This window comes from Patagioenas fasciata, chromosome 3 (genome assembly GCF_037038585.1).
Source record: "Patagioenas fasciata isolate bPatFas1 chromosome 3, bPatFas1.hap1, whole genome shotgun sequence".
NCBI lineage: Eukaryota > Metazoa > Chordata > Aves > Columbiformes > Columbidae > Patagioenas > Patagioenas fasciata.
This window is the reverse complement of record NC_092522.1, coordinates 70,951,494-70,978,270: the sequence shown is the minus strand read 5'-3', so window position 1 is coordinate 70,978,270 and position 26,777 is coordinate 70,951,494. Positions and strand designations below refer to the sequence as shown.

General features: G+C 39.6%; 1 protein-coding gene across 3 annotated transcripts in view; it reads left to right on the top strand.

Moving 5' to 3' along the window:
* Positions 1–7,301, top strand: part of NKAIN2 (sodium/potassium transporting ATPase interacting 2) — a 548,040-nt gene extending 540,739 nt beyond the window's left edge. For 2 of the 3 annotated variants that reach the window (XR_011738396.1, XR_011738395.1), the window contains 2 exons: positions 2,582–2,845; positions 4,235–7,301. Coding sequence is in view for 1 of the 3 variants with exons in the window: in XM_065835583.2 (XP_065691655.1) it covers positions 4,235–4,244 (10 nt within the window). In the remaining 2 variants the exon portion in view is untranslated. The remainder of the gene's footprint in view (positions 1–2,581; positions 2,846–4,234) is intronic. The other variant, XM_065835583.2, reaches the window with a different exon arrangement.
* The last annotated feature ends 19,476 nt before the right edge of the window (positions 7,302–26,777 follow it).

The following is a 26,777-nucleotide window of genomic DNA, read 5'->3' as shown; positions in this document are numbered from 1 at the left end:
AGTAAAGATTTTTCACCTGCACTTTTGGTGGCACAGTGCAGTGCATTTAGAAAATGTTATTTCCTTCCTAGTATTATGTGTGACTCATAGGTACTTAGAACAATTCTAATCCTATTTCTTTCTCAGTACACCATACCTTGTCATCAACATATGGAGCCCTCTAGCTGAGATATTATCCCATTCTCTTTATGCTCTCAGTGTTTCTTCCAGAACAGCAGATTGCATTTACTGAGCATCTTCGTACTGACTGGAAAGCAAGATAGACTTGTGGAATAAAAGAAGGCAATATTTTTAAGCTTGTAGCTGAGTCAAGAGATATATGATTAATCCATGTAAACTGCATTCCACCTTATTTCAATGCTGCATTCTCACTGGAGTATAGATGATTTTGCTGTCTTAACTGTGAGACAGAAATCGCTATGTGAGTTGACATTTTGTCCAATGTCCCAACCACAGTCACACAAACACTTTATGTTTCCCTCTGATGGCATAGTATTTGACAAGGTTCTCTAGAATTCCTACAGTCTGTCCTTAAGAGGCTTTTACAGCATTTAGTAATACCTTTCTGTTATTTACAGCTGAGGTGCACCAGGAATACATGCATATGTATTTACACTACAGTTGCTCCATAAATATGGGCAGACCATTAGGTAGTGGAGTGACAAATTCAAATGTCAAATTAATCATGCCGTGGTTTGATCTGCTTGTAGCACTATTTACAGCAATATTGCATACTGGAAATCAAAACACACTGATATGATAACAGCAGGCTATGCCTGATGTTTTAAAGCTTTATTTGTTAGGAGGAAGGATCTGGTTCCCTAGGGATCTTGTTCATCAAAGAACATCAGTGTTAGCCTCCACAATAAAAGAAAAAATACAGGACTTTACTCTCTGGCCAGCGTCACCTGCACTTTACAATGCTCAGCATCTCTAGGGAATGAGCAAAAGATACATACAATGAAGAAAGAGGAGAGAGAGGAGAGGAAAAGAGAGGAGAGGGAGAGGGAGAGGGAGAGGGAGAGGGAGAGGGAGAGGGAGAGGGAGAGGGAGAGGGAGAGGGAGAGGGAGAGGGAGAGGGAGAGGGAGAGGGAGAGGGAGAGGGAGAGGGAGAGGGAGAGGAGACTTTCTGCTTTATGAAGTCCATTGCCATACTCTCACTGTTGTCCAAGGGATAATTGTATCCATCCAGGATACAACTATACCCCTACATATCCATATACCTGTATTCATATGACTATTTCCACAACTGCTACAAAATGTCTTTGAATCCATAGGCAGGGGATGATATATTAAGCACCATCCTGCCTAATTACTGCAGAAGATTGAGAAAATATAGGGATAGCTAGTTGCCACCTCTGTGTCCTCTCTTGTTCAGGCTCACATTGGGTGCCACTCTTGTAGAGCTCTGGGTTTATGAGAGAAATAGGAGATAGTTGCCTTTAAATCATCTGGTTACTAGGTGTTTCTAAAGACACAATAGCACATTTTCATTGTCTGTGGTGTGGTAGTACCAATAAGTGTGCTAGACACACTATGAAAATGACAGAGAAGTCATCTTTCAAGAGTTTACCAAAACAATATCAGCTTCTAATAGTAGTACAGATTCCGACAAAATGCAGATTTCAACACATTTCATTAATGAGCATAATGAGCATATATTTACCAGATTTACTAATATACAGAAGTAGTACAAATCTTAAAGGCTTATAGAGCCGTGTGGTAACTCACTGTCATCATCCACATACTGCTTGCTGATGCAAATTGATTTAGTGAATTGCCATGACAGAATTCCATCAACACAAACTTTTATTTCAGTTCCAACCAGACAGATTTACATCCAAGTGATTTAAATCAATTTTAACTGTTTTATATATGCACAGTTTAATTATTATCCTGAAGGAATGCTGGGTTTAGCAATTGCTAACTGTTAAGACACACTGTTTTGCAACCACTTACCTCCTGTGTGCTAAAGTTAGCACTTCATTTTGTTGATTTGGAGGTTATACTGAGCCTACACAAACTTACACATGCAACTAAATAATTATAGTGATTTATTCCGGCTCCTCATGTTTGGATTTTTATTGTGTCAGGACTTTTTTAACTAAAGAATTATTACTTTCTATTTGTGATATCAATCAAGCTCTACTTATGAAAACATTCAAGCTGATTTTAGAGTTCCACTCAGCACATTTGTGTGGAACTTCATCATTTATGCAAAACTACCATAAATGAACAGGATATTTAAGGAAAAAAAAAATTGTTCATTTATGAAAAGAAAACATTCTTTGTAGATAGTGAATTGAGGTGAATATCTCTGGCTACTGTTTCCTTAGTGTAGAGTTATTAGATTCAGTCTCACTTTGTTTCTTTCCTCTGTATTTTAGGCTTTGAATTCCAATCACAACTCTCCTTATCATCTCTCCCAATTTCACATTTAATTGAAATCAGCTCATTTTTTAAAGAGAAAAACATATTCAATTTAAAATTATGTTTTAAATAAAACACTGGTATTTGGGGGAAAAAATCTTATCGTGACATTTATCTGCCTGTTATAAATGGGTTTTTTTTATTTTTTAAGTGCCAACAGTGTACTCTATGCTGTACAAACCAAGAAGCCTAGACAGTCTCTTCAAAACGAATACACTTTTTAAACAGAATGGGACAGAACCGATGCTCATAGACCTCCCTGCAGTGTGGCCACAGCTGATGTCCTAAAAAAGCAGCTTCTTGGCATTTTGTGGTGGAGATGTCAGTGCTCATTTCCATACCATTGGACAACATCACAATAGGATGGTGGAAATCAATTGTCAAGAGAAAATTCTGCTCTTGGGAAGTGATCCAGGCAGGTGACTAAACAAGGCACTAATTCTGATGCACATGATCAAATACGATTCTGGTTGTGGAGTAAGACTGCACTGCATGATCACTGCTACAAAAACAGGAGGAAGGAGCTGGGGGGAGAGAGATTTTTCTTTATGTTTTTCACAATAAATTTGTTTGCTTAAGAAAAGAAGTGAAGCAAAAAAGAAGCATGCATGTCTGATGCTGATGCCTAATGCACTGGAGAAATTGCTCGACAGCAGTTCAACTCCAAAGTAAATCTTGCTTTCCTCATATTCTGTGAAGTCTAAGAATCTTTGCATATTATGTATATATATGTATACACAAGCACATATACTATGTAAGCATAGAAACACACACACCTATGTGTACACAGATCCCTTTATATATGTGTATATACATATACATGCCCACTTAAGTGTATTCTGTTATGCAGGATTATTGGTAAGCATTGCTTTCCACTAGAAGGCACTTACGATAGTTTCTGCACCAAATGTTAGTGGGAATTTGAGTCAATAACTCAGGCACAGGAGGGTGTAGGGTGGATTAATATATTTGCCCTGCGACCTGGTCCTGTCTTTTCTCTCTAATGTGTTTGCATATGCATTATGCTGGCCATGGTCTCCTAGCGTGAAGCTGTAGATGTTTGTCTAGATAATTTCTCATACTGAAGGTACCTACTTTACCATTCACCTGAAGTATAAATGAATCATAAGCAAGACACAAAAAACAGTACCTGCAGTATAACCACCGTGACATTCAGCAAATTCATGCAGTACAAATCTGCTGTGTTATCATCTCATAATATTTGTGGGATTCAGACATTATTGGCAACATTTTATTTAAATAAAATACCAGTTAAGTCTTGTCTAGCCAACCAACAACATCTTGTCTGTTTTAGACTGAAAGCTGGAGTTACAAAACAGGTTTGGGACAGGAGTCTTCAGGTGTACGGGGCTGTGGTGATCACACACACACTCTGTTTTGCAAGTGAACCTTGGGTGACTTTGCCAGGCACTTTGATTCAGCCCTTCTGTCTTCACACTCCATCACTTCTTGCTTTTACAAGGACAGCTACATTTCTGATGGATTATTTTAGGTCAGGTCATGGATTACTATAGGTCAGGTCATCTTCCAGTTGGCACCTGCATATATAGTTAAAACTATCATTAAATATGAGTCCTGCCTAGAATGGTCCTGACTTCTCTGACAATGTTTCAGAGAGAGCTGAGCAAAGTGATCAAGTGAGGAAACACCTTGTCTTTCTGTCCTCTTCATTCCATGTGCTGCTGAACCATTACTGGTCAGTGGAATACATCTGCCTGCAATAGGGCACTAGAGCAGCAAATATATTGTGGATTATACATATCTTTCTTTTTCTTTCTTCTAGGTCAAAGTAAACATGGAGACTATTCAACATGGGCTGAGGACCTGTCACAGAAACTTTCAGGATGGTTCTTCAAAGAGCAAAAAAAATCCACTTTTTGTGCTAAAAAAAAAAAAAGGCTGGTTGAACAGTGAGATAAAAAACACTGGACACCATCAGCCCCTCTTTCTAACAGGTACTAAGGGTGATGCCCCAGACCCTCACCTTGGACCTCCAGCCTCCCAGCACCAGAGGGCCAGAGCAGAGCCGTTGGTGCCATCTTCTGGCTCTTCCCTATCCCGGCCACTGCCAGCATGGCCCATCTGGATTAAAACATGAACCCAGTCCATTCGGTGCTTTTGGAGCCCCCTCTGCACTCCTGGCCCCATTGAGTCTCCTTAGTCAACACAACACTAAGAATACCAGGATGACTTTGCAGCAGAAGTCAATAGACAGCACGTTGTTTGCCCTGAAGGTTGTACAGTTCATACTTGCCTTAACCCAACTGCGTTGCACATCAGAGAAACTCGGTGCAAGCTTTCTGAAGTAACGTCCTTTAGGCTCAACATGCTGCTGCTAATTCTGAACGATTTCTAAGTCAGTGGTTCTCTTTAGTTTGGTTTTGTTTTGTTTTCATGTCAGGGAATAAGGCTCTGTTGCTCCACAGCTCCAGAGCAACCAAGTAGAAAACTGCCAGCTGTCTGAGAAGTGCTTTACTTTTGAGGCTCCACAGTGGTCAAGAAATAAACAATTTATAATGATTAAAAAAAAAAAAAAAAACAACCTTTTGGGGGTTGGAGTGGGAAGAAGGGGTAACCTAAACTAATAATTAAACCTACTGGAAATAAGCAGCAGAAACAGTGCTTCTTAATCACACTGTTTTTATTTAACGCACTGTAGGTGCTTTTATAGCTATCTCTAAATGTCTTTTACTAACTACAGAGACATCTGCAGATTTCTATCAACAAAGGCCAACTGAATATGTACTAGCTACGTTTACTCTTTTGTATCTAATTTCAACTGAAAATTCTCTGTGAGCTTTTTTTTTTTTCTAATTGCACCATAAGGGATCCATATATTTTATTTTTTGGTTTCAGTTGGGGAGGGCAGGGAGGGGCTAGTTGAGTTGGAGAAATATTGGAGACTTTTTTGTGGTATATTTGGGGGATCTGTTGTGTGTTAGAACGTGTATTTTATCTTCCTGTATTATTGTGGCTGAAAAAAAAAAACTGTGCTGTTACGTAGTTGGCAACAAGATGCCTTTGGGAATATTGCTAGTAGGTCAATGTGTATATGAAATACTCTGAAATCCTAGGAAGATATGTTTTGTTCTACATCTGATCTGTATTTTCAAGCACTTAGGTGGCTTTCATTAGGAAAAAAACAATATTTTGCTCAGGCTTTTCAGAAACTTGGATTGTCATTGTTTCTTTGCTCAGACCTTGCATAGGCAAACCCATGCACCCACCACACCTGAGGTGACCACATAGCTTTTGAGGGCAAAAGGGAAGGTCAGTACTCGGAAAGGCTCATGCTTCCCCTGAGTGACTCCCTTTTCCTTGCTGGCCAAACCTAGGGACCAGCATGGCTCCCAAGCAACCATGGCCTGTGCCCTCATGCCACTCTTCCATCCCTGTACAAACCAGTGCCCTTTGCTGTGTCTGCATGGATGTACAGTGTCACAAGCAACAACTCTGGACAATGACAGAGGAACAGGCATTCACCAGTGAAAATAAGATTTGCGACATGTTCAGGAACTATACTTGTATTTATTTATTCAATGAAATTTATATATATATATATATATATGTAAGTGTGTGTGTGTGTGTATGTCTATGTATATAAAATAGACAGGAATAACTATTGACAGGGGCTACATAACCTAGGAATCATCCGATGCAGGGAGTCAAGAGTTCCCAGATCCTGCTGGGATTAGGCACGTCCCCTAGGCCTGATCCCCTAAAGCATTCATTGTCCATTTGTGTCTCAGATCTAAATTTTCAGGCTTGAGTACCTGAAATCCTGAGTTCATTATGGGTAGAGCTGCTTTTCACCCCCTGGAAAATCATGCAACATCCAAGTACCAGGCTGAAATTTCCCATAACTTGAAAAAATTTGAAAGTTTCTACTTTTATGTAGTATTAAATACAGCAGATGTATAGTATTAAACACAATGTAGAGATTTAAATGGAAAGAAAATGTTATAACAGGGTATTTTAGCTTTCCCTGTATACCAGTTAATCAAAATCATATATCTATAAAAATCTTTTTTTAATGTGAAAAGAAACCATCTTAGGCACCTAAGCAGCAATCCAATTTTCAGAAGATAATTTTTCATACCTTTTGCTGATTTCCCACGGAACAGCAGCTACTGGTAGTTAGCAATTTTAGAAGTCAGACAATTTAATGAAGTGTCTATATGTAGCTTTTAGGCCTGACTGGAATTTAGAAAATTTGGCCTTACTTTCTCTGTGTCTTAGTCTTCCCAGCTATAAAATGGGAATAATATGTGCCTCACAGGCTTTTCGTGAGGTCTGATTTGTTAATGTTTGTAAAGTGCTTAGGAAATAGGAAGCATATTTAACTATTAAGGATTACAACATAAATGCGTGTTCATATATTACATATAGACTAGATATACACACACTCACATACACATGGTATACATATATATACACATACATACCTATATGAAGTTGGTATCCATAACCCTTCTTAAGTTGCAATTAGAGCACTACCATTAAGAATAAATTAGGACTGTTGACTACTATACTAAGTGATTAGTGGACAGATCTCTTCTGGAAGCAGTTTAGAGCACAGTAATGTGAGAGTATCTGGATGACATTTTTGATTTGTACAGCTGTATCCTCCTCAAAATCCAGTAAAGAATGTTATTTTTCTAGGCTGGGCTTTTGTTATAAACTTAAATATTCAGAAGGCAAGAGATACAATCCAAATGTGTCTTTTTTTTTTCTTTTCTTTTTGGCATTTGTTAATTCTGAATGTATTTTTAACAAAAGTGATTTTTTTGACTTACTAGTGTAATTTGCATTTAAAAAAATAAATGGAAAAAATATAGGTTTCCAAGCTATTCATGCACCCCTGCTGCTGTTCACAACTTACAGAAACTTAGAACTACTGTTCCCAGCTGAGCAACAATGCAGGATAAAGAATCCTATTACATTTACATGATGACAATCCTGATCTGTGCCGTGCATGGATGTGACAGCACTGAATAGAAATTGCCAGGTCATGACATCATTTTAGCTCTATCATAGATAGCAGGTATTTTGATTATCACTGACACTAAAAGGCTTCTTCTACAAGGCTGACTGCAATAGAGTCTTCACTTAGAAAACAGGGGGGGTTTTGCCCACTCATCAGGAATTTTAAGTTTATGATGGGTTTACAGTTGCCAACAGTGTACAGTATTGCAAAAGTAATCCTTGTTAAGAGGGAGCTATGTAATGTGAATATTTCCACTGCATTAATTTTCTTTTATATGCTGTTTATTGTCCCTTTGCTGAAATGATGAAATCCTGTCATAGGCAATGTCTTTATAGAGCTCACATACATTGACAGCTTGCCTGAGGTCATTTAGTAAAGGCAGAGCAGAACACTATACATTCCAAGATACTTGGTCATGCTCTCCTAACACTATTGCTTAGCAAAAGAGTTCATTAATTATTGTCATTAGGATTTTTTATGCCATAATTATAGTGCAAGTAATACTTTTCAGTCAGGTAAGGAGAAACAATTTGTGCTCCACTTGCTTAAATTAAGTACTGGTTACAATACTCAACTGCCATACAGCATTTTGACAAAGGCAGTGCAGTCTGTATTGATCCCTGGATGTCTCTGTCTCCGGACAGGGGTGGCTATTAACTCAGTGTCTGGAGGTTTTGATCACTTGCACTCTCACCCTCTGTTCGAGCATACTGATATTAGGCAAAGCAAAACTCCATACCCCATGAAACCTTCCAGTTTGTAACATTTTTATTTCTAGTCCTCTGTTTTCTTTTTCAATTGAATTACTCACAGGATGAGGGTTTATATCACAAAGGTGGAAAGCCCCGTGAATATTCTATGCGTATGTATTGCTTGCTTTCTTTCTACTGATGAGTCCCTTCAACACAGCTGAGACAAAATTGATAGACTTTTCGAGTTTGTTTTCTAGCTAATCTGAATCTGGCTTCTTCCCAGATTCTGTGGGTAGGTGACAGACACTAAAGGTAAGACAGGCTTTATTGAAGAACCGATGCATAATACTGCAGACAACACTGTGTCCACTGCTTCTTGGAGAAAGAGATAGACAGTCATCATGCTAATCACTCCACTCCAAGCTATGTGCAATATTAAAGGTAATTACCATGCATAAAAGAAACTGCCCTTTAGACTGCTGTTATGCATTTGCTCATAGAAGTGGCACTACACAGAACGAGTCAGTAAGAGATGTTTACTTCCTACAGTCACTAATATGGTTCATTCCCAGGCACAGACTTGAGAAATTGTCTCTGATTGGTCTTATGTCCTGACGAGTCTCTCTGTTCAGACCTTCACCAAGAGGGGCAATTGAAGCCAGTTGGAGTTGTGACCTTTGCATAGCTGAGTAAGTTAGAAAGTTATTGTACCAAATGTGGAGTTTTAAGTAGTATAATACATGCCTTTGTTGCACATCTCTTTCCTTATGTAAAAACAAGGATCCTTTAAAATGCATTCGTCCTTTATCTCTCACAAACCAAGGCAGATAATGTCTTTTACAAGCATGTTCCAAATCATGCCAAGATCACTCAAGACTTTTTTCATCAGGTCCTATCAAAACACCATCTTTTCTGCTCTCTATTGAGTAGAAGACTTAGCTCTTTGGACTTCTAAATGCCATAGTATTATTATTTTGGATAGACAGAAGCACTGTGAAACCTAAGAATTTTTTTTTAAAAATTGCTTGTGGTCATCTCCGATTCAAAATTAAATCTCCTGTACAAAAGCCAGAATTCTGCATTCACCAGTGGAAAAGGATCTTTGCTGCCATCTATTACTCAACCACTTTCCTACCTTTGCCTTTGTCCTCCTCAGAAATAGGTTAGATAGAACTAAACATGAGTGAGCATGTTCATATGCAGCTTGTGCTCTTCAACAGTCTTCTGCCACACTGCTATTTTATGCATATTTTATTTCTTTCTCCCTGTAACTATATTCTTGTCCCATTCTCTTCACCTCTGCCTGAAACTGACACCAAATACCCTCCCCAAATTACATGCTGCTCTTTGTCACATTCATTGTTTCAAACTGTTCACATGATGATGTTGATGACAGCCATGGAAGACGGTATCCCTGTGGACATGTGCAAAAGTGGAAGAAGGGGAAGCACAAAGGTTATGTATGTCCTCCAAAAGCCCCAGACACAGAGAGACACTCAACAGAACGGTAAAGATTGGCAGTGTTACAGAAGCTGTGAGGTACAGCAAGCCCTAGTAGAAATCATTTTCAATTGCGCAATCACATTTGCTAAAACTAGAATTCAGTGAGTACAAAGAGTCATGAATGTGTGGATCCACAAAAAGCCCAGGTGAACTAGAAGAAATTTCATAGAAAATGAGTTTATGGACATGTTGACTAAATCAGATTCACATTTCAGTCTATTTTAATTTGTCTCAGATTTTTTTTTCATCTTGCAAACATTTGGATGGTTGGTTTCTGTGCACGCAGGTACTCAGAAAGGAACTCTTCGTTCCTAGGAGAACATGCAAGTACGTGCAATTGTATTCATTCACATGGGACTCTCAGTACTCATGCTTCTATGTGCATCTATCCTAAATGTTGGCTCATTTCTCTGCACATACACATATCTATTGTCTGAGTATATTTTATGGTGGGGATACGAAACCACACACAGTCTCTCTTATTTTCTATTTAGCTTTTCCTACTTCTTCTCTAAAGACTCAAAGCCCTGAGTGTTTATTTTTCAGATGGGCATTCTGTAATTCTGTACATAAAAACTGGAATTTCTGATACAAGCATGGTGCAATCTGTGAACAAAGTAAACAAGACAGTCCTTTCTGCAAAGAGTTTATATGTTAAATAAAGTACATAAATGAGACCATTTCCATTAAAAAAATGATCTCACAGTCCCACTCTGCTGTTAAATTTTGATTAATCAAAAAAGTGGGTGCCAAACAACTTCAGTAAAAGGAGAGGAGTGGGAAAAAAGGGAACTTGGAGTACAATTGTAAGGTGATATGGTTAGTTTAAGCATGTACATACGAGAGCTGAGGAAAAGAATGAGCCAATTCTATCTTCTGGAGTATTGAAACAATTTATGATAACTCCATAAAGATGTATTACATGATATCCTACATTTTTAAGGTATCTAAAGCAGTAGCTATGGAAGAAGAACAGCATCGAAAGGACTGCAAATTGATGCCATCACAAAAGGTTGATGGATTGATTCAATGAATAAGTAAATCATTTCTAAGAGTTCTGCAGGGATTTATTTACCAAACACTTATATTGTTTATTTTGTTCTCTGGGGGGTATGTGTACTGTTATTTTTCTTCATTATTCTTCTTGTTTCATTCATCAATTTTGACAAATATTTTCATGCTGATGTGTGGTATGTTATGCATGTAAATTGTCCACATTTAGTGATTTAAAGCAATATACTCAGAGCTTCCAAGAGCCAAGATCTTTTGTTTGTTTCCCTCAGGTCCTGAGAAATACTAGCCATCCATAATTCATATAAAGACATGTTTCTCATTTAATCTTTGTTTTCCCTGTGTGTTCAACATGACAGGGACGTATGATCTTGTCTAACACAACATGCGGGTACCTGCTTAAACTTTGGACAGAAACTTACTATGAAAAGCATTTTGAACATAAGATTTGGTCCTATATTTTGTAGTTCAAATCCAGAAAAAACAATGCAAGAGTGTTTTAAGAATGTCAGCAGCTTCAGTATGTTTTCCATTGGATTAAATAACTTTTTTTATTTTAATATTGTCACAGTATGTACTTCAAAGTAAATACATGTGTATGTTAAAATTAGGTCGAATCACAGATTGCAAAATGGCAGATGCTGGGCAGGACAGAGGTCTGTGAAGGATGAATAATTGTAACAGAAAGGAAATCATGCTTTGAAAATGCTGAGTCTCATTTGGAGGAATGTTTTTCTTTATGGCATTAATTCCTGTTTTGTGACTTTTTCTAAGCTACAAGTACTGAACATCTAAATCAAAGGTATTTCTCCTATGGTCGTTGCATACATATGTGCGGCATGGGCATGATTTTCAGGCATTTTCAACACCGGCTAAAATCAGAGCTCACTTTTACGTGGCTAGAACAACTTCTTAGAAAAAGTAAAAGATCACAGTCCCAGTGACAAGAGCCATGGCAGTCTGTACTGCCTTCCCCAGTGAACTTAGAAAACTCCACCCTATCTAATAAACTGGAAGGCATCAGAGGGATGAAAAATGGAAGTGCAAAATTTAAAGAGTAGTGAAGATGTCAGCAGAATGAGACCATGATATGTCTCATTACAATCCAAAAAATGTGGTGCAAGGGTAATGGTGGAGAGACTGGTGAAACCAAGGATCTTATCCTTGTCAGAGGAAACCACGTCAGCACAAATGAGAGTCTGAGCCCTATACCCTTTGCTGATCTGAAGTAGTAACAGTGCCCCAACTGCAGGAACAATGATGCTGGGCTGCTCCTTGTGTCTGCAAAGACAACCTGGGGTCAAGAAAAGCAGCACATGGTCACACTGTATGTGGTGGTAACACACAGGCAACGATTTTGGAGAACCATGTAACATACAACCCGCATCATTTGTCTCTATCTCCCTGTTTTTCTCTGTTCACCAATTTTGTTCTCTTAGAACTGTTTCCACTGTTTTAAGTAATGCAAATAGTTGCTAGAATTCTTGTTCTTAGCTTTGATTTCTATTTTCTTCTTCCTATCAAGTTTGAAAATTACACACTCTAAAAGAAAATAGGCTGTAGTCCTAAAAGCAAATATTAATTTCTATCCCCAGGTCTGGTTTATAACAGACAGGTGGAGGCAGTCACTTCTCAGTGGTGCCCAGTGACAGGACCAGAGGCAATGGGCACACACTAACACGCAGGAAATTCCCTTTGAGTATCAGGAAACACTTTCTTACTGTGAGGGTAACTGAGTGCTGGTACAGGTTGCCCAGAGAGGTTGTGGTGTCTCCATCCTTGGGGACAGTCAAACTCTGACTGGATATGATCCTGGAAAACCTGTTGTAGGTGGCCCTGCTTGAGTAGGGTGAGGTTGACTGGAAGATCACCAGAGACACTTTCCAACCTCTACCATTCTCTGATTCTGTTATTCACCTCTCATTTAAGCTTCATTTGTTTCCCAAAGGAAATATCCCTAGCATCTCAAGAGAATGCAAATATCTTGCTTGTTGTCCTGAAGGGGTTCCAGAATTAAGCCTTGTGGTGAAAATAAGTTTTTTATGTATTAAAAAAAAACTTTCAGGAAAAACATCAGTTTCTAAAATGTTTTGGTTATTAGTTTTCCCTTCTTTGAGTGTTGTGCAGTTGGCTACCTAGAGGAAATCCCAGGTCCATTAAGGTCAGGAGGAATTTTGCTGTTTCTTTCAGTAAAGGATTCAGGATCTAGCTCTTTGCAACTAAGATGCAGGAAAATTTGCTTTGCTTGAAAAGCAGAAACCCATGGCAATTACCCCAACTAATTTTTAAATGCCTCTACAAATTTTCTGATTTTTTTTCCCCTTTCATGCTCAGCGTTTGTGAAATGCATGGTCTGTTGATATAAAAAAATTATCTATACTCATTTGTGCTGACCTACATAACTTGCTCATTGCCACATTTATGCCAGTAAAATCTTTCTGTCATTCCCACTCTTCTGTGTATTTCATTTCATGTGAATGAATATCACTCCAGAGGATTAGCACCCTGGGAGACTTTCTGCAAAACATGGGTATTAAGGAGGAATCAAAAGACATTTGCATAGCTATTTAGCCAATGTGATAGTGGGAATCTGCTGCATGACCTCTTTCCCCTTTATAAATAAATGTTAAATATTAGTTGTAACCTACAATTCTCAGACTAAGTATTTCACATCCATCTAGCTTTTTACTCAGTTGCATAGAGCTCTTCAGACTTGATAAGTTTTCCATTGAGCAAGCTAATTCAGCAGCAGGGAAATTTTTGCACATACACAGAAAGATAAAGCGCAACCTCAAAAGATGGGCTAATCATATCTGGTGCTCCTGGAAATCCAATACTTTTGCCAAAAGCATCACTCAGTCTGCAGTTTCTTCTGTGCAAAATGCCTCTTGTTCATTAATTCACAGCCTGAATGCAGTTCTTGACAAAATTCTGTTCAAGCGAGATCCCTAACCTGACAGTCACTGATGTGTACAACCTCATATTCTGCTCCATGAAAGGAAAGAGATGAGAAACTAGAATTGTTTCTTCAGATCTGTTCCCCTGAGTTTGTCTTTTTCATGCCTGGACACTTGAGACACTCGCCCCACAAGAGCCTTAGTTCTCATGGGCATGTTGAGTAATTAAACTGAACCACTGATGAGTGCCAATTAAAATCAGGCAGGGTGACTATGTCCATAGTGATAAAGCATCCAGTGTGTCAGTGGTGCTGTGCCACCTGAGCAGGGCCAGCTCTAGGCACACGTGAAATAGAGAAGCCCTTCAAGCAGGGGCAGCCAGGAAGGGCAGCAAGATTTACCACCCTGTTCCCTACTGCCAGGGTACCAAACACCCACACCCTGCACCAATTCCAGCACCAGCTGTCCCCAGAGATGAGCAACAGTACCATCCAAGAGGCCACATCCTCCTGGCACCAGCGAGACCAGCAAGTCTGTATCTGCAGGAATCTCTTCCTAAGCCTCTGTTTTAACTCATATCATGCCTTTCTTGTAGGAGGAGCAGTCAGACTTCCGCCTGGCTCCAGCTTTTTATATTTGAGATGACGAAGCACAGCCTGGCACTTGCTGAAGAGTTAGTTCAACTAGAGGGGGTAGTTTTGGCAAGCAGGGACACGACTCCAAAACTTTTGCATTAGGAAACTTATAGATCAGTTGCACTTCTGAAAAATACACTTTAGATGAAAAAACAAAGTCACTGTTTGAACTTGAACATATTCAGTCCTCTTTTATGCATGTCAAGATATTTTGTGTTGCATGCATAATGATTTATTGTAATTATTTTTATTACTGCTTTTTGATGTATTTACTTGCTTTACTTTATTATTTAATAATGCCCCATTTCAGTGGGGAAAAATTTACATTTGGGAGTACATGTAACATTTAGTAAAAAAAAAAAAAGGAAATCACAGGAGAAAAAGGACATGAAAGTTTTATACAGCACCAGAGGACTGCTGTGTTAACCACTGGGATCAATCTAAAAAGCCAGCCCTGAGCTCAGACCTACAGACCATTTTCACTGAAAAAAACTCCTCAGTCCTGGAAGCCATCCAAATCATGGCCAAAAATTCTGTTTAAGTCAGGTCGTTAAATTCTGTTTAGCTTGGTTGACTGGTCACTCCCCCAGATCATTTCATAGTCCTATCACCTTTGATGTAGCTTGCTCTCTTAAGGGCTCCAGGCTTGTGAAATGGAAGTTCATCATTCAGTATTTGTCCCTGAATTACTCCTTTTCTGCACTTCATTTCTCATATCTATTGTCCATAACAGAACCTGGAGAGAGACCAGACATTCCTAGAAGGACCTGCTGGCACATTAAATTGCAGGACTTTCTGGGGAGATACGGATGGGTAAGGGTCTCTCAGGCTGAACCTCCTCAAACAGTACAGGACTGTTCGCAGTTGTAAAGAATGGGACTCAGCTATCCCCTCAGGTATCTTATTTCTGTAGTGTTTGTGAGGAGAATTAACCTCAAATCAGATCCCCAGTTTCACTGAAAGTCAGCAGATCTTAAACTCTTCTTGGGTGTTCAGCTTCTTAGGCCTTTTTTAAAGTCCCACTAATGTTTATTTTCATTTTCAAATTCCTCTGAAATGGAACAGAAGGACCTTTGAAAATCAGCGCTCTGTGATTAGACCCTGTGGACAGATACACTTTGCTCATCAGGCTAAATAAATGCAGTGATTTGATTCAGCTCTCGCTTTTCAGGGCTCCACATGTATTACACTCTGCTAATTTCCCTGAGATTTTTCACAGCTTGTATGGAGGGAGAAATAGAAACTTCATCCACATTTGTGCTGGTATTTTTATTTTTCCACTGGTGACTTCTCTTTGAGTTCCCAGTATAATGGATGTATGTCAGTAATAACAAAAATAGCTGATCTGCAACAGCCCACGCACTGTTGACAGTTTGTACAATACTTCGTTACCCTCTAGCTCCATCACTTCAGAATCCTTTCCTCTCCCATCTGTCCTAAACAAGTGGGAGAGGCTTTTTGCCAGAAAATGCTTTTTATAAAGCACATGTCTAGAGGAAAGCATAACAACTCTGCCTTAAGAAAAATGTTGTTAGCCCCTCCTGTATGTCAGACAGGAAGCTGCTACTAATTATAACTAAGATCCTGTCAGTTATCTGAATTCACTGATAATTCTCATCCTGAAGAAAGTGAGCAAACACATTAACCAGGAGTGCGCCAGCAGCAAGTCACTATAACTCCCCTTCCAGCTTTCTAAAACCTGCTGCAGGCTTACAGCAGCCACGACTCTGTGCCGCAGCCTGCAGAACACGTGAGGCCGGTGCAGGCAGCCTGATCCAGGCTAGCGGCTGTCTCGAAACAGGCACATCCATAGCAGGCGAGCAGTGAGATAGCTGATTATTTTTTTTGACGTATCTGGAGCATACTGGAGGTTTGGACAACAGAAGGAAAAATCTGTCACTCAGGCTCCTTTACCTGAGGATCTAAGTGAGAAACAAACCCTTCCAGTCCTGCTGTCTTAAGTGAAACAGTGTGTGCATCTAAGTGTCACATCAGCATCCCTGGGGGTTTCAGTATAGCTGGTGATACCCTGCTCTATACAGGATCATAAAGGACAGAAATCTTTCTGCTGAGACATCTGGGTACAGTTAGTGTTTCTGCAGAGCCAAGTCTTCCCCAGGGACCATTCCTGCAAGCCTGTGCACACAGGACACACATGTAAACCAGAAAGGTTTGCTTCACACGAAAAAATCATCTGAGCCATCTTCATTACTGGGACCTCTCACACCTCTCTGGAAGTGTAAATGGGCCTTCAGGAGAGTGAGATTGTAAAACGCACGCAGCTGAAGTCTCCTGCACATGCTAAAGGGACACAAAGGGGGCTTAGTGAGAATGAGAACCCAGTCTAACACTCACCAGGAGGGCATATTAAGTACCCCATTTCTTCAAATCTTTTTACTATTTTTCATAAGTAACAATAGGTGCAGTAGCTGATGATTTTTTTTTTTCCAAAGTACACAGCAATGCCTACTCATCAAAGGTTTGAAAGACGGGATTTCTCAAGCTGAACACAACCATGGAACCTCACTGCTAGGTGCTGGAGCACAGGAACCCTCACCATGGTTTGACACAATTCACATTCCTGTACAGAGTGCAAGTAAATTATGGGAGAGGGGGAAAAGTAGCAAAGATTAACAGACAGTGAAGGATAGAATCATAGAACAGAATCATAGAATCATTTCAGTTGGAAGAGACCCTCAGGATCATCAAGCCCAACCATAACCTAACTCCAGCACTAAACCATGTCCCTAAGAACCTCATCTAAATGTCTTTTAAACACCTCCGGGGATGGTGACTCCACCACTTCCCTGGGCAGCCTGTTCCAATGCCTGAAAATCCTTTCTGTGAATAATTTTTTCCTAATATACAATCTAAACCTCCTCTGGCACAACTCGAGGCCAGTTCTTTTTGTCCTGTCACTTGCTACTTGGAAGAAGAACCAACACCATCCATGCTACAACCTCCTTTCAGGTAGTTGTAGACAGCAATAAGATCTCCCCTCAGCCTCTTTTTCTCAAGGCTAAACATGCAGTATATTCAGTAAGCGCTTAATGAGAGAATCCCATGGTAACTGCCAGGCTTTGTCTTTTGTGTACAGCTATCTGCAGAAATGCCACTGACACATGTGTGGTTTGCTGTTGTTAAAGAGAAAATTTGTGAGAAGGTCTGGATTACTCACAGGCTTGGTAACAGGACATAAAGCTAAGGGCGTGGCACACGTACTTGAGCATGGTGTCTTGGAGAAGATGATTTCTAGCTATTAGGCTATATCTGCAAGGGTCATAGCATGGTACAAACAGTTAAAACAGAAGATAGTGAGATGAAACTGCTTTTAAAACAGTTTTTTCTTTTTCAAAGGAGACTTGCCAACCTCAGTATAATCAGAATTTATAAAAATTACTTCAAAACCTTCAACACTTCTTATTGTATGTATAGTATTTTCTTTTTCCAAGTAGCAAGTACCATTTAATATCAAGTACCAGGTAATGTAATACCTGTCTGGAGTAAGAGTCCAGAGGTTTTTATTTTCTCACCTTGAACTGCCTAAATTCACACTAACTTCTATCCAGATTAGTAACAGACTTTAGTCTTAATTGCACTGAAAAGAATGAAAACCAATGGTGTCACATAGGAAGAATTTATCAGTCCATGCAATGACAGGCTCAGAACAAAGATCTTCCAAATCCCATTGACTGTGACAGCTGACAGTCTCACTGTCCTTCCTATTGCACTGGCTTCTGGAAGCAGTGATCTGGGATCATACCAGCCTGAAATAAATGTAGCAAGCTTTTGAATTAATAAAGATGTGAAAAACATGTTGTTATCAGTAACTCAGGCTTGGCACACGCTGATAACAACCAAGAAACGCTACTTAGGGATCATTTACCATGCCTCTCTTGAAAAAGTAGTGTTATAGAAACATAACATCATGAATTACTGTAATACAGCTATGAGTTGTCACACTCTGCCATAAACATGAAATCTGCAGATGCCAGTCCCTTCATTGCTGCAGAGGAACTGCGGTGACATGTATTGCGTGGGGATTCGGTAAGTCTCAGTGGAGAGCCTGGGAGTTTGGGGCACTCAGGGAAAACGTTGCTGAGGAATTTGCTCTCTGACAAAGTGTTTCTTTACACATCCATGATGGGTTTGCAGGTCTGAGTCACACCAGTGAGTCACACTGTCAGCCAGGAGTCATGCTAGCTGTTGGAGCCAGTATGATGCTCAGGTGTCAGGGCTTCTCTGCATTTCCCTGCCGCTTGCTCCCTGCCGTTTGTTGATAGCAAGGGATATTTGTAGCCACCATCTTGGCAGCTTGCATTACCAGTTCTTGTTGGTTAGTAGAGAAGTGCCCTGGATACAACCAGCATCTTCCACGCACTTTTCCCAATCTAAAGAGTAAAATGTTTAACATTTATCAGGCTGGCTGAAATAGCTCCTGAAATGAAAGAAAACATAATGTTAAAGAAAAGATACTTACTTTAGGAAATATGGAGAAAAGTCAGGGAGCTATTTATTGGCTTTGGAAGTGAATACAAAGAAGTTAAATGACAGCACACCTTGAAATTGCTTAATGTACTGGCTGAGTCTTGGGCTGTGTTGTCCGATTTGCTCAGCTGGCAAAGCTGACATGACAGTTTCACACTCATCAGAATTAGGGCCTAATTCCTTAGACAGATCACCTCTCTTGGGTATTGTCTTTCCAAATAAGACCCTAAGCTGATGTAAAAAATATGCTGCTGTATCTTCTTATTCACAAAGAATCCCTTGGACTGGAAATGCGCCCTTTCCTTGATCCCATCACTTGTAATTTTGGTACTTCAGTCACAGAATCATAGGATTTCCTGAGTTGGAAGAAACTGACAAGGATCATCAAGTCCAACTCCTGTAAATGAAAATTGTGATACCAGCTCTGAAGTTTCTTGTTAATGGAATTCTGTCTGCCATAACATAGACCTCTAATTGGCAAAGGAAATTCAGAAACCAAATTACAAACAGTCCTGGCCAACATCCTCTCAGTGTCCCTGCTCTGTCAGGGGCTGGACTAGCCCATCTCCAGTGGTACCTGCCCACCTCAGCCATTCAGTGATTCAGGGAAACATGTCTTCTTGCTGGCAGCAGCAGCAATCCTTGGCAACCAGTAAGGAGAACTTCCCATATAAGATAAGTATATAGACCTCGTAAACTCGAGGTCTCTATATTTCTCTGTTACATCATTTTAAGCAAAACTGTAAAACGTGCTGTGCCAGAATCACTGCTTTTAGAAGATTTAAATTTGAACACACCTCAGTACCTGCCTTGAATGCACAAATGGTGATACAAAATAATTCAAGCTTTAAGACAGCACGGAGTTTGGAGTAAACAGCACCCCAAATCCTGCCTGTGAGATCTGGAGCACTTTATCACAGTGAGTTGCTAGATCTTGAGTTCCTGTGTAGGTTGAATTCTCCTAGACGCTCTGAGGACGCAGCTGGTGCTGTTCCACTTCTTTCTTCAGAAGGATACCAGAAGGTCATCGACAGCTAAAGAAAGAAGGCAAGTGCTAGGAAGATGTGTGCGTGGCAAAGGAGGATCCTTAAAGAACACAGGAGTTTTAGAGGAGGTGGAGAACTAGGTGCGTATATTTCTTATCAAGAGAGAGCCTGAGTTGCCTTACCGCTTAGCCAGATGCAGGTGGACACAACTTTCATTTCAGTTGAAGTGACAATGAAGTTCACCCCTTCCACAGGTAGCACAGTCTTTTCTGTGTATTCCTATGTATTGCCATGGGCCAAGTAGGCTGTGAGCTGTATTGCCTGTTTTCTCCCAGAGGTAGGTGACTTTCTGGCAATCACCTTCCACATGTCACAGGGCTCGTAGGCCCAGCACCTACTGTGCTCATACTGCTACAAGCAACTCCGAAGCATCTGTGATTTCACCCAGAGAAGAACCCCTTCTTTGGCTCCCAAAAACCCAGCCTGGGGTGTTCAGTTTTCTCACTGCAGTGACACTGTCCCTTATAATCCTGTTTTGGAAGGGATTTCGTATATTGGCATTTTCATCGTGAATAGTATTTCTACTTTTTTTCCCTCTGTTCACTTAACTGATTTATTTCACCTGACTGGAGATTTTGGAAAGGAGAAGACACTCTTTTCACAGGGTTTGCAGCTCTGCGCTTTCTGGTTGCTGCAGCCTGTGAAGATTAAATGCTTGTCTCCCAAGGTGTGTATTAGCAGCTTAATAAACAAAGTAGCAGTACTTTTGACCACCTTGAACAGGATCTGAATGTGCTTGCTGATTTGTGTGCACTTCAGGCAGCCCCTGGGACAGTGGGCAATGCCAGTGGCTGGTTCTGCCTCTGCTCATCTGTGCGTGCCTGCGCGTAATTGAAACACCAGCACTTTGAAATTCTTCAAATGTGCCCTGTGGTTCACTCACTTTGCTGCTTTAGCTGATGAACATCGCCTTTGTGTCACTCTGTCCAGAGATCAGCAATGCATTGTCTATTGGAGCTACTTCAAATATATTTTTGTAATGATAATCTAGCATAAGGTTAAGAATATCCTCTAGATCAGTTATCCATTGCTCCTGGGCTCTCTAAAGTACATCATCTGTTAGTATAACAGCCTCTGCTTCTGCCTCTAGTAGTTTCCATAATGGAAGTATCTATTAATTCATTAATGCAGATTAGCTTATTCAAATGTTTTGGATGTTGCTATACCCATTTTATTGCCATATGAAAGACAAAGATACAAATCATCTGCGTGTCCTAATGATGTCTAGTCTTTCACACACATTTGGGATTGGTGAAGTATGTTCGATCCTCAGACTTCCCATAACATCACTGTCAAATCCATAAATCTTTTCAGATGCCTGGAAGGAGTTTTCTTCAGTGTCACTGCTTTCTTTGCTTTCATTTTCCAGGTTAACTTTGTTTTCTTACACTCCAGAAGTTCTGATAGGCCGAGAGAAGTTGGTTTTGGGCAAGCCATCCTGACCTATTCTTTTAAAAGATTCATCACACTTATGCTCTCTATTTTTCCTCAGAATTTCTGCTCCTTTTTTTGCAGACACCAGTACATGTTGCTACAGGAATTTCCCTTCCGGGCTTGTATTTCACTTTGAAGTCTTGCCTTTGTAGGTTTATGATCATGTGTGAAGTCTAGATGGTGCAGAAGCTTAAGATATGTCAAGAATATCCCCTAAGGTTTGTGATCTATTTCAGCTATGCTGCACAGTATGTACTGACATCCAGTGACAGTGGTAAATTCTTTTCTATTTGAGTATAATTTTCCTGTGATAGCTCTACTCTCTCAATCCTTATACTCCAAAAGTGTCTCTTGCAAAATACTGCTTTGTCCACTATTTACAGCATATCTACCTTTTCAGTGTTGTGACCTGAATTTCTAGGAACATACCCTGGAACACATCCAGTGACTTTGTTGCTATCATTTATTGTTGTCATTTATTGTGGTTTAAAAAAGATACAGCCTCTGTGTTCTCAAAGTTCTCATCAAATTTTCCCAATAAGATGTGCTTTTTGTTTTTTTATTTTTTGGCCTCATAGCAGGGATCTGTATTAATCTGTGCTAGGTAAACCATCATGATTATTATGGCTTCTGATTTTTTCCACCAAGAAGTTGGAGATTTGAAAATGCTTTATTGTTTTCACTTTGTTTGAACAGATCCAGAGGTATTTTTTTTCAAGGTCTGATCAAAGTAACTCACACGACACCAATTTTTATTTCGCTATGATTCAGTTTTAGGTGACACTTCATCTTATAAGGAATGCTATTAGGTGCTATATAGTATCCCTATCAATTGTCAACAGCAAGTACTTCTATTCCATCTAATATTTCACTGTACCCTTTTTGGAATTGTGCAGCTGCTTTATGAATATACCAGAAGGCATATTCTCTAAAAGCCATCTTCTAGACAGACAAGTGAGTGTACTTCGACTGCTTCTTTATCCAATCTGACACAGTGTCCAGAAACAGAATGTAATTGCTGAGGAGGGCCTGTAATTGATGTCCTCTAGGGTGGTTAGCCTGTAGATAGGCTGGTACTTGATTTTAGTAGCTACAGAAGGCACATGCTCACTTATCTCATGCTAGTATTCGTAATGTCAGCTGCTGAGGTTTCCCTCTTTTTCAGTTATGTGCAGCTGTATGTTGCTGTCTCCTGTCACTAGTGGCAGTCTCTATGGCACCTGCACTAACCACACTTTGTTTGGAAGGAGCTGAATCGTTGCAATCTGAGAGGCATCAGGGATCCTTTAAACAAGCCAAGAAAAGTTGTCTCTATCTTTTCTGATGGAAGACAAGTTCACAGGCATCCCACAGACTATGAAACTGGTATCACGCTTCCTGAAGCTAAGGTAAATGTTTTTAGGAGTGGCTCTGCTGTCATAGCTGTCACACAGGTGTCAAGATTTTTTCAAATACTTACATCTAAACCTGAATTTCCCCAGTATGCCTTCATGACATTATCAGCCTTGCTGATACAAACTGTATGAATGTTGTGGTTTAGACTCAAGTCTCCAAGTTGTTCTGCCTCTTCTGGCAAACCAGTTCAAGTAACAACCAGGTGGCACAAGTACATTTCCACATACTGCATTGCAGCAAAAGTGAAAGTGGCTGTACTGCTGCTAAATTCTGCATCTCTGCTCTGCAAGGATGTGGACTATATTCTTCTCCGTGCCCATGTTGTGCAGAATGCTTTGCTCTTACACACTTAATGGATATCCTTATCTGACAAAACTGGCACAGCTTTCCTCCTCTATTGTCTCTTCCACCTTCTAGAAAAGAACTAATGTGGGTTGGCAGATGTCCTGAAATCCTAGACAAATGGTCACTGTGCACACACAGAGTAGCTTTGTCTCTTCCTTAGACCAAATCCAGAATAACCAAAGGGCATTAAAGCCACCGGGCACGTGCTGTCCAGTCGATCTGCACATGCACTGCACATCCGAGCAACCAGTTCATGCACAGTCATTGCACAACACATGCATAATGTGTCAGGTGATTGCTGTTGATATACTGCATTTGTATGCGTCTTGTCTGGGGACTTTTGATCAGAAAAGTACGAGGCCTTTAGTCAATAGTAAATTTATCTGGTCTTGGGACATCAGCTGTTCGGCAAGAAGCCCTTCTCAGGGTATTTTTCTTTGAATGATATGGTCTGGCAGACACTACATGTTTCCTGTGATGGTACTCTGCCACATGCTTGCCTCCAACTGCCATTCATAACTTCCTGTTGTTTTCATACTTTTTTTTTTTTAATTTATACATCTGTTTCTTCATTATACAGCTCTCCATCATATACATTTCATGATTCATTCTTATGACCCAGGAAGACATCTTTGCCTTCACTCCAGTTTTTCTTTGTTCATATGCTCATTGTGTCCTCCCCTGTCTGCAATTGCTCTTTTTCTTGTCTTAGAGATGTCTCATCTGGCTACTGGAGTTGTCGCTTTGTTTCTTCTATACGTATTTTCCCTTTTAAATTCATCTGATGCTTGAGAACCAATTATTTTGCATATCTCTTTGACTCTATCTTTTAAATTTTTCCAATAATTTTCTTTGCATCACCTTTGATTATTTTCTTTCTATTTCCTATAGAAAATATCACCTTGTCTGTATCTGACAAACAATTGGTCTCCTTTCCTGTAGTTCAATTCTGTTCCATCACCAACATTTGTCTTGATGAACTCTGAGTAGACTTTTCTGTCATCACCACCATTGTACTTTCTTCCATCCTAACCATTTTGCATGGTCATCTCCAAAATTTGCATAAAGTAATTTATTTTCTTCTACCATCCCTGACTAAAATACTTTGTCCTACTCCTAAAGGTCTGGTCACAAATAGCTAATTAGATTATTCTTATATTTTTTAAGGAAAAAAAATAAACTGGGTCTTCTGACTTATGTAGATGTCACCTTATGTTATTGTCATTCTCCAGTTTTAGTTCCTTCTCCTTGACTGCATCGCCTTTCATTTATGTCAATTTTAGTCTCTGCACTCTTTCAAAAACATTTCTGTAAGGAAATATTATGCTTTGTGTTGGTGGATTTCTAGAAAAATCAAAATTACCTACCTGTGTGCACATGACATTTCCAAAAGATCACAATTTAGTGAAATGAAGGTGTAATTTAACCAGCATTATGCAAAGTCAGTTCTCTTTGAACTGGACTTTCGGTCCCTGACAAATTTCAGTTCATAAATTCAGTGGGAAAGCAGCTCAAACTTTATCTCAAAATGAGTTGTCCTTAGTAAGCCTGTCACAGCTACATTGACACTCAGCCGCTTGTTCAAGAAGCAGTTCAGGAGCAGCCTTTGTTCCAGAAAGCCATATGACACAAATTCCAAACTCTTTCAAATCTACTTAATTGGAAACATGAAAGTGTGAGGTGAGCAACTCAATTCTGGAGTATTCTGGTTCCTGTTAGGATGATTAAATGACAGGAAAATAGCTCAGATTTCCCTGTAACTGTGATAAGACAGCCTGTACAGCTGACTGCCAGGTTGCCATCTTTAATGAAGTTGAAAACATGCTGACAATTCAGTAATGTTTTCTTTGCAGCTGTACAAATTCTGTGGTAACAGATTACAGCTGGATTGTGAGTACTTTTAACATCATGGGGATGAAAGACAGACTGAGAGAAAAGCATGGTAATAAATTAATTTCACAAAAAATAAATATTTTACATTACTCTAAAATTTAGAACTACGATAGCAGAAAAACTAGTCCAAGACATATTCCCCTCAGCAGTTTATGTACCAATTTTAAAGTTCTTTCTGCTTTTTTTTTCTTTTGCTAGGTGAAAAAAGTGGATAAATGAACTTCACAGACTGTAACTGGTGAACAGAATGACACACAAAACATTTCCCTGAACGCTTTTTGCATAAATGGTGCCATTATTCTGAGTTTCAGCATAACCCATACTATTCTAATCTTTTTACAGTTGTGTGTGTTTTGGAGATCCAAAATATTTTGAAAATATGTGCAGGAATTGAGTGAATGTGTTTGTTTGTCTGTTTGTGCATGTGTATGCATGTTGCAGAGGAAAGAGAATGAATGAAGTATTGTAGATGACCTGTCTATCAAGAGGACAATTCATCTCTCATCTCACTGCTGTCCAACATGCAGTCAATTATACAGACCTTTTAAAATGTTGGCAAAATAAAGAAACTTATCCCAAGCATATAATGGGATATAGATCCACAGTCTCTATTCTAGCACCTGGCATAATATGTGAAGTAGATTTCATCTATAGAAAGGCTTAGAATACCTACACCGGTTTCTCCACCACTGCTTTCCTGGTCCCTTGACGATGTCACTGACCAGGAAGCAGGTACAGATATCTTCTCCCAGACCTTCCCAGACCAGCTCTACAACTGTGGATCTGAGTTGAGGATAGAAGGTGTTCTTAGAAGCAGTTAAATAGCTCTACAAAGAGCATATAGTATGTTTGCCACATGCAGAACACATCTTTCACTCCAACAGGTAAGAAAAAATGGCCTATGAAAGACTAGTATATATATCTCTCTTGTCTAAGCTGCTCAGAACAGGTGCCCCAACTGTGCATTAGCATTTTCTATAAGTACACCAAAAAAATTCAATGCAGCTGTCCAGTGACTTACACATCATGGTAGCAGGTTTAATCAGGTTTTACCTCAACAATATCATGGCAAATGGGGCAGATTCCTTCACTCATTTCTGGGCAGTTACAGTTCAATAAATAATGAAGTAAGTGGTTGTACATATTTCAAAATGTCCTAGATGTCTATCAAGGTCATTGAAATGGAATTCAAATCATATACAAAAAAAAAAAAAAAAGGAAATCAGGGTAGATTTTGTAACAGAAGATGCTTCCCAGGATGAAGAAAATGGTCAATTTGGAATGTAAATGCAAGGCGAATACAATACAGAAGGCACTCAGTTAATGCTGTTTATAGAAAAGTTAACAGAATTTGCTGTACTGTATTTCCCTCTTTAAGAGTGCTAATTGTAAAGTATATTTACAGCAGAAAGCTAAATATTCTTCCTTCATCCAACCAAGCTAGCAGGCAAATTACTATGCAAGAAGAGTTTAAAGTTCCTGTATGCTGCTATTTGCTATGAATCATACACAGTCTTACAATCTGACACCTGGTAAACAACTATTTTAAAAACAACATCAGCAGTAAATACATTTAATTCCCAGAAGACCCATTACAATTGCTTTGCTTAGTGTCAAGGAGTTTGATTCACAAAAGAAACAGTTGCCGCTGTTTCAAGACTTGTTCGTCAGTTTGATATCGGATATCGTGGGAGGCAGAAGAGGGCTTTCTTGGGTTTTTCTGAATCAACCATCCACACAGCAAATACATATGAACACGGGATGTGCTGCTTCAGTGCTACCCCACCAGCAGCCCCTGGAGAACCAGCTGCCATAAGCTCTGTGCTGGCAGCAGTAGCCCATGGTTAAAGGAGTCAGGAGCTCAGAGCCAGCAGGGAACATCCACAGCCACCTCTGTGTCCAGTGTCACCTTGCAAGTGGCTTGAATTATGCTGTTACCTCTTTTCTCCTGGCTAAGGGGAAGACATTTTGGGGAGGACTTCAGAGCCAAGTTCAAACTT